Source organism: Olea europaea, chromosome 12 (assembly GCF_002742605.1).
Source record: "Olea europaea var. sylvestris chromosome 12, O_europaea_v1, whole genome shotgun sequence".
Lineage (NCBI taxonomy): Eukaryota > Viridiplantae > Streptophyta > Magnoliopsida > Lamiales > Oleaceae > Olea > Olea europaea.
Window position 1 is genome coordinate 4,845,735 of NC_036248.1, and position 8,821 is coordinate 4,854,555.

At 38.3% G+C, this 8,821-nt stretch overlaps 1 protein-coding gene across 6 annotated transcripts; it reads right to left on the bottom strand.

Annotated features, from left to right (window-relative positions):
• Positions 1 to 239: 239 nt before the first annotated feature.
• On the bottom strand, positions 240 to 4,415 carry LOC111405304 (serine/threonine-protein kinase AFC2-like). 6 transcript variants are annotated; one of them, XM_023034125.1, is made up of 11 exons: positions 4,259 to 4,412; positions 3,162 to 3,345; positions 2,700 to 2,726; positions 2,455 to 2,608; positions 2,315 to 2,363; positions 2,108 to 2,222; positions 1,778 to 1,869; positions 1,415 to 1,571; positions 1,250 to 1,314; positions 1,041 to 1,138; positions 240 to 793 (listed from the first exon to the last, which is right to left on the bottom strand). In XM_023034125.1, the coding sequence occupies exons 1-11, from the start codon at positions 4,349 to 4,351 to the stop codon at positions 541 to 543; spliced, it is 1,287 nt and encodes a 428-aa protein (XP_022889893.1). In that variant the 5' UTR covers positions 4,352 to 4,412; the 3' UTR covers positions 240 to 540. The 6 variants fall into 6 exon arrangements, with proteins under 6 accessions (XP_022889893.1, XP_022889895.1, XP_022889896.1 ...); XM_023034126.1 differs by having other exon boundaries at positions 514 to 793; positions 938 to 1,138; positions 4,259 to 4,415; XM_023034127.1 differs by lacking the exon at positions 3,162 to 3,345 and having other exon boundaries at positions 276 to 793; positions 4,259 to 4,392.
• Positions 4,416 to 8,821: the final 4,406 nt, after the last annotated feature.

Sequence of the window (8,821 nt, forward strand, 5' to 3'; positions counted from 1 at the left end):
CTAAGTAAGACTTAAGTTGAATCCTGATACCAATTGAACAACTAAGTTATTAACAATTCCCAGCACAGATTAACCAAAGACACTTAGAAAAGGCAGCCAAAAAAAATAACAAACTTGCTAGCGTACATCCTAATTTACAACATGATTTACCGAATCTACACTTCAATCCCATATCACCTTTCATATCTCACACATCCAAACCAACCATAAGAAAATAAAATATTCTAGCAACAACAAAAAGAAGAAAAGACTATTTACATTCCTTGTCATCAATCTGTTCATAGGTATCAAGAGAGAGATACAAATAGCTTAATACAAAAAATAAAGCATTATACACTTCTGTATAATGGCTATACAACAGAAATCATCCAGGCAACAAAGCAATTCATCTGACTTCTTCGACTTTGTACAGAAGAAACCAGCAACTCGATTCTTCTGACTTCCCGCGTGCTTGTGTTTAACACGGGAAAACGTACTCAAAGCTTGACCTTAACAAGCATTGCACTAGCTTCCCTGGCACGTCCCAAGTCTACTTAATTTTCAAGATCTTCTACGATGATCCCTGGTGAAAAAAGGATGTTCGAGGGCATCACGAGCTGACAACCGATCTGATGGGTCATATCTAAGAAGCCCTTGTAATAGATGAATAAGATCTCCCGCCGAATGATCTACATGCTGCATGATTAGGTTCTGAAGGCGGGGCAACTTTAGAACAGCTCTGATACTGTCTCTCGATGTCGCTCCAGCTGGCCAGTCGAGCCTACCTCTTCTAACGCATTTCTCAGCTTGTCGGCTGTAAGATAGAATAGAGATTTAGTAAACCACCAAATAATCCTAAATCCCAATGAGATGTAATTTGCTAATTTTGACGTAAGACCAAAATAAGTAACATCTTTCTCAGTTAAAACTTAAAAGTGAGAAGGTGATGTGTTCTAACATGTTTGGAAACGGAAGTTACTTAAAATGCACTTTAACTTATCATGAGCTTAGCCAATATCCAAGCCCTGCACAAGATGTAAGAAGAACGAACAAGAACATACTCGGCCCTCTTTAAAATATGGTGAGGCAGTGGTCCAAGAACTTGCTCCATCATTGCAAGGTGCTCCAAATTCTCATGCGTTTGGAACAATGCTTCTCCCTGAACCATGGCAGGCAAAAACTGTTAAAAATGCTAAAGTCCGATATAATCACTACATCGACAGCCCATCCCAAAATATACATCCAATAGGAGGGTAATTAGATAGCACACCGAGCATAGCTCCACTAAGATACAACCTACACTCCATATGTCACATGGGTAACTCCAACCAAGTCCTGTGAAGGTAACAATCAAATAAATTAATTTGAACCTAGAAACTGTAATATTAGGGAATATGTAACGAAAAACATCACATCGTAGTTCATGAATTTTTACCTAGGATGACTTCAGGTGCACGGTAATGTCTGGTGGATACAATATAGCTCTGATCTTTTTTTTCATAAGTTGTACTGCCAAAATCAATTACTTTGATAGCGCTTGATTTGGGGATTCTTTTATAGTAAGAGGCATCCTTTGGATACCTTGAAGACCCCTAAAAGCAATAAAAATGTATCAAGTCAGGAGTGGGCATATATGGCATACAAACAAATTAAAAGGTAGGGCCGGAGGAACATAACAAGCCCATCAGCAAATAAGCATCAGAAGCTCAAACATTACACAATTCTGTCTTCTAATGTAACGTGTGTAAAACGTGAAGTTGTTGCAGGACACGAATAATAATAATAAAAAAGATTTTACCTTGTAATCAGGAACTTTTATGTATTCTGGGGAGACAAGTAGTATATTCTCAGGCTTCAAATCTGTATGGATGAGGTGCAAATCATGCATGACTGCAAAATATTTGGAGCAAAAATTAATGCTAATGGCGTACAAAGCAATTATAAAATACGGTACTGTAGATTATGACCAATAAGGGATGCCAATTTCCATATTACTTTATAAATGCCTCCAAAATTAATACTTACAAATAGGTTTTTTTTAAGGAATTTGGATCTGCATTGATGTTCTGTAGTATTAAAGACGTTGCATCTAAAACGTTTATTATGAATGAAGAGTACTATTACACACATGCTATACATTCCAACAGTTGTCCGGCAATCTCACGGACAAGGTCAATGGGAAATGAGCGGTATTTGTTTTTCCGTAGAAAATCATATAAGCTTGGTCCAAGCTTCTCAAAGACCTGTTAACACCATTTAAATTCATCCACGATCTTAACCTTAAAACATTAAGTTGAGGAAATTAATCCACCAAAATAATTGATCATATACTTACAATACAAATATGGTTACGATAGTCAAACCAGTTCCGTATTTGTACACAACTGCAAAGAATAAACCAATTCAACAACTGATTGTCACAAAAGCCATATAAGTGGCATAAAATACAAAATTAAAAGGAAAATTTGCACTCACCGATTGCCACCTTTATCATTTCTTCCAAGTTGTTGGAGCACTTCCACTTCAATCATAGCTGCATCACGATACTTCTTAATTCCACGAACAATTTTGATGGCAACCATTTCTTCTTTTTCCCGATCCCAGCACTCCAAGACCTGACCAAAAGTGCCTGCATATAACATTCCAGCTTAAAAAAAACAGAACAGAGGCCACACTCCTGATAAAAGCTGGATTATTTTCTTTCAGTTTTTGTGATTCACCTTCGCCCATCTTGCTGTTTATTTTATCTGCAAATATACCACAGAATGCAACATAAGAGAAAGTGATGGACATTGACAAACAACAATATATTAAACAAGGAGACTATTAACAGTCCAACTTTTCAAAAACATGGTCATTTCAAGTTCTCGATCAGACAAAGAAAAAAATCTCCTTCAAAAACTTCATTATAAGCCGAAAACTTTAATCATATCAGATTAAAACAATTGCTGCACCAGCAAGCCAAACTTATTTTCCATAGTGTTTTAAGCAATTTATTCCATGTGTGTATTAAACTAAAATAAGTTAAAAATTAATGGGTCACTAAAAGGTAAAAATGAGATAGCAGTTAAGAAGGAAGACTCGCATATAAAATTGAGAAAGAAATACATCAACATAATCTATATGAATACATATCCAAACCATAGCAGTAAACTGTTTTGATGATGGTAAAAGGTGGTTACAGCGAGAAGTTAAATTTTCTCCAAGCTCAAATATATAATGGCCATCTTTGTCATCTTCACGCCTTGGTGGAGAACCATTTCGAGCCAAGCCCTTAACAAACAGAGAACTAGTGTACTCTGTGCTTGAAGGTGCATAGCTTGTCACATTCCCAATCTCTTGTACACAAAAGAATCCTAGCTGAGCCTACACACAGGCATCCATTCATGTTTTTTAAATATCAAATATCATTAATATAGTTTACCTCCTCGACACCAACTTCCATACCTTTCCAAACACACTTCGTTCATTGCATTGTAAAGAACACCAAAACGTGGTTATCATGAAATAGATCACATGTGCATAGAATTGAATATAAAAACCAAGAAAACAGCACACTTGAACATAGTGAGAAAGAACTTGACTCAAAAACCAAGGATAACAAGCCCAAAGAAAAGCTCTGCCATGATCATGATGCTCTAACAAGCTATAAAGCGGCCAATATCATGCAAAAAAACCATTTACATGTACAACCATTTGCATAAATTTATTTCGAAAGACCTGATCTTGGTATAAATAAAGTAATAAACAGATGTACATGCAAAAATCAGAAATGATTAAAACTACATAGCCAGGTAAAATAAGTTGCCCAATAAACAAATAGCTGAAACCAAAATACAATTTTGACGATGAATCCCACAATTGTGAACCTGTCAAAGTTCTATCATAAGACACAGAGATGACCATACAACTTAACAGGTCTAACAAATTTAAATCACATATCTAACCAATTGAATTACTCTTTACATATCAACAATCAGAAGGGAAAATTTTCGAACTATATCGGGTAAGCATAAACCTCAATTTTTGCATCTGGCATATAGCTATTTAACTAACATAAGGATGATTATCCAACTTTACAGATCTAATAGATTAGGCAAAACACATCGTAAAATTATACACATAAAATATACAGACCTAATGAATTGCTTTTCAATTTATATATTAACAATTACAACGCAGAATTTGCAAAACTCATCATATCTGACCGAATTAAATTCTATTTTATCATCAGACCTAGAAAAAAAAATAAAAAATAAAAAAATCAGATCTTTAATACCTTAGGGGCCTCGGGTCCAACATCCCAGCCCAACCGCGGCCTCTTCCTCGGCCTCCAGTCCATTGTCAAATCCGTCACGCGCTCCATCTCCATCAGAAAGTTCGAAAATTTTAGATAGAGAATATTGTATGTAGTTGAATGAAATAACGTGCATTGCGATGTGCACTATAAAAACCTAATATTGTTCCGTGAATAGTCGGTTGACGGCTAAGGCAATATCTGACCGTACACGTGGATGCTTTTATAACCCCTGGTTCTGCTTGAGATTCTCCAAAGCTTTTAAGAAAGAGTAAATTGCAATGGCGTTCCTGAACTTTGGACAAATTGAGCACTCGAGAATATATAAATATTTGATACTGGACAATCTTATTTCAAATATAATTTATTTATGTCTTTTTATTCTTTTTTATTTAAAATAGAATTTCTTCTTTCTTTCTTATTTAGGGGCCGTTTGAATCCCATTATTTGTAGATTATAATGAGATGAATAATATTTTTTTGAAAAATGAGTGGTTAAAAACTTTTTGATTTACGTGTAATATTATTTTATTGAAAATTGTGTGGTTAAAAGTAGGAAAGTGAAAATTTTAATTTAATGTAATGAGAAATAATGGGGCTCAAACGGGGGCTTAGAATACGATTTCTTCTATTTAAGATTAGGATTTTAAATTATCTCCTTTTAAGAGTTTAATTTCCTTATATTAGTAAAATTGGAAAATTAGTTTGCCCGTCTAAAAAAAAGTTTTGTGTTGACACATAAAAATTCAACCCAAATCGAACAGCCCAGAGAATAAAGTCCAATTGGAGGGTCCCCAAATCAGATAGCCCAAAGAACGAAATCCAATTAAACGAATCAAGGTGAATGCCCAAATAAGGGGCCCATTAGTGCGGTAACGCCATCGCCCAAGTTTGCAAGTCGCTCAGAGTCTGAACGAATAGAGTGGCATACGGTCGTCCAAAGTCTCGCCCAAATTTTCAAGTCGTCCAAGGTATCAACAAACATAACGCATTATGATGCAGTTATTGAGGCAGTTGCTAAAGTAATTTCATCACGTTCCACGACTCAAGGGGTTCAATCGAAAGCGGTTGAACGATGCAAAATAATGGCAGCAGTTAAAAGACAGTTGCATGACAAAGTGGCCATTACAAAGAAAGTGGGTAGTTATTGGGCGATCAAGCAGTTTTTTAGAGCAGTTAATCACAAAGGGATCGCCTATGAAGTATAAAAGGGAGAAAGGACTTAGAAGCAAGGACCGAATCCAAAACTCTCGAACAGAGAATATGTAATTTTCATTCCTTTAGCTTTTAGACTTAAACATTTCCTTTTCTGTAACTCGTGTGCTTGCGCCCCTTGGAGGCACGTTGTTTTCCGTTTCCAATTGTAAAGTTCATCGCCAATAAAAAAAACACCCCTTTTTGGGACTTTGTCTCAAGAGGTTTCGTCCCTTACACAATCGTCTGATCCTCCTTAATTGTTAGCGAATTAACCCGCGCGAAACAATTTGGCACGCCCAGTGGGACAGTGGTGTTAGGTGTTGAAAGTGCAAAAAGAGAAACAGTATGCCTCAGAGATCCGACAAGGAAGGAGCAAGTCAGGGAGGAATCCAGTCTGTAATCGAGCGATATGAGGAGCAACATGCCTCTCCACGAACAGATGGAAAAAATCAGAGCAGTAACAGTCGTTACGAACCAATGACGGAGCTGAGTCCTCGAACCATGCGTGCATTGCTTGGAGAACTCACGCAAGACGTCGTCGAGCAGGTAAATCTTCGAAGTATTCATAATATGGAAAGATTTACACAAAGTGGTAATGCACACTATGACAATATGGCCAAACAACTAAAGACGTTGAATGAAACAATGAATAAGTTAGTAGGCCAAATATGTCAGCCGGCTATACCTCTTACAAGTAACTTTCAAACTAGGACGATCGTAGGACATAATCCTTCGGTCCCAAATCCAAGTCAAGGGGTAGAACCACTGGCTGGCCCCTCTACTTCAAATCAAGGAGGTGTTACAATACCAAATCAAGGTAGTAGTAGTGGTATGCCTAACTTGGGGGGTAATCCAAACGTGAGAGATAATATTCTAAACAATGGACAGAATATTCCACGTGGTAATGAGGGGGTAGATGTCCAGGCTAATGGTAATGGCCCTAATTATGGTAATTTTGTTGCCAATCAAGGACCAAACATCAGACCTCATGCAAATCAACCGGTTAATCAGCCTGTAGGAATTCCATATGATCCCAATGTCATATTGAGAAATCAGATTATGGAAATCGTGCGAGATCAGATGGCCTTTGGGGTGCGTCCTGTCATTAGACCGACTTACACAAAGCCATATCCTGATTGGGTTGACCAAGCATATCCATGGCCTAGAGGGTACAAAGTGCCAGAATTCTCACTGTTTACTGGTTTAGGAGAGGTGTCTACCCTGGAACACATAGGGCAATTCACGTTGCAAAGTGGTGATGTAACCGATTACCACAAAATGAGACTTTTCCCTAGTTCGTTAACAGGAGTAGCTTTCTCCTGATTCATTAACTTGTCAGCGAACTCTGTTCAAACATGGCAACAACTGGAACAGTTGTTTCATGCTCAGTTTTACAAAACTGAATCTGAAGTCAACTTGGCTGATTTGGCGAATTTACGTCAAATGCCAAATGAATGGGCAGAAAGTTTTCTCCAAAGGTTCAAAACAGCAAGAAGCAAGTGTTTTGTACCTTTGCCCGAAAAGGAATTTGTCAAAATCGCACAAGGCTGCTTAAGTTTTGATTTAAAAAAGAAGTTCCAAGACAAGGAATTTCCCGACCTTTTCCAGTTAAGTGCGAATGTCATTAGGTATGAGCGATTGATAAGAGAAGAATAACAAATAAAAAATTCTAGTAAAGGGACTTATTACAGAGACCCGAATTTTGACGTTCATACCATTGATGACGAATCGTATGATCAGGCCGAAATGTGTTTGGCCGAATTAGTAAAAGGGGATACATATACTTGTCCCATAATGGTCAAACCTAGACCATCGGGCAAAGATGAACCCATAAAGGATGGAAACATAAAGGCTAGAACGTTCTCGTTCGATGTAACCAAAGCTGACCTTATATTCGATAAGTTATATAGGGATAAGCAAATAAAACTGAGCGATAAGCACAAATTGCCAAACCCTGAACAAATAAAGGGTAAAAAATATTATAAGTGGCATAATGCATGGTCACATTTGACTAACAATTGCTTGGTTTTTCGTCACGTATTGCAGGATGCTATTGAGTCAGGACGAATTACGTTCGACAATAAGAAAAAGATGGCAGTGGACGAGAATCCTTTCCCACAGCCACTTGGGGTAAACATGGTAACATCTGGATTCAAGAACAAGTTACCAAAATTCAAGTTAGTCATAGATGACGGAGAAGAAGATCCTAAACCACATCCCAGTGTCTTTGAACGTATCAAAGGAAAAGAACCAAAAAAGGACGAAAACGTCCTGTGTGCAAGGTGTAAAAGGGAAGTAAATGGAAGCACAGAGAAACCAGAGACATGGCAGCATCCTCGTCGCCCTGTTTTCTTCCCAAACGTTCAGCCTAGTAGAGGACAAGGTGCATCATTCTATAGAGGACCGCCTTTTGAAAGGCAGTTCAGACCAACAGATGTTGGAAGAACATTTAGGCCGCAACCTCGCCGGCCAAATGTATGGCATTCATTCCAGTACACTGCAGGAAGAGCAATACCCTTTAATGAGATGACCAGGACTCAACAAAGGCGTTTTCAGCGAAATTACGGGCAGATGATGAGGCAGCAACAAGGAATGCCACACCCTAAAGCACCTCTACTACTCAAGGTAGCCAATCAAAGCGTCCTGAAGGGTAATAAAGAAACTGGTACAGATGAATCAATGAAAGAACTGCCGGAGACCTCTTATGGGAGATCAAGGTTTGAAAGAGATAAAAAGGAAGAAGAAGATCCAGATGAGCCCCTTGCTATCCAATTCGGTACGTTGCCTCCTGTCATGGCCAATAATTACCTACTGGCCAATGAGTTCAAAAATAAGGAAAAAGAAGAAGAGAGGGAGGACAACGAAGAAGAAGCCTGCATGCTGGTATGCGAAGAAGGCCAGACTTCTGGAGAGGCCTACAACGATGAAGAGGACGATGGGATGACAGACATTGAAGAAGAAATTGATCTAGAAGCAGAAAGAAAAAAGAGAGGGGTATCACGCAATACTCTGTTTAAGCAACACATCAAGAGGGAGTCCGCGAAGTAGACTTATTGGGGGAGCCATCTGGGCGTCCTTTCGATTTCTACGTGCTGTACGGAACACCCAAAAGAAAGAAGAGAGTGCCTCGCTCTGAGAAGTATGGATCACTTCCAAAAATAATGCCTCCTCCCACAAGTTGGATGATTGATGAGGAAGAAAAAATAATGCCTCCTCCCACAGGTTGGGTAACCGATGAGGAAGTATTAGAAAAAAGTAAGAAGGAGATTCAGGAGACAGAGGATCAGCGTAGCATACTACACGTCGACCTATCACAAGGGGATAATTCGACAGAAAACAAGCAAGAGAT

Coding starts and splice junctions, on each gene's coding strand:
- LOC111405304 (XM_023034125.1), bottom strand. CDS start 4,351: ATGGAGATGGAGCGCGTGACGGATTTGACAATGGACTGGAGGCCGAGG. Junction 2,727..3,161: donor AGAAAATTTAACTTCTCGCT/GTAACCACCTTT, acceptor GTATATTTGCAG/ATAAAATAAACAGCAAGATG. Junction 1,870..2,107: donor ACTGTTGGAATGTATAGCAT/GTGTGTAATAGT, acceptor AATATTTTGCAG/TCATGCATGATTTGCACCTC.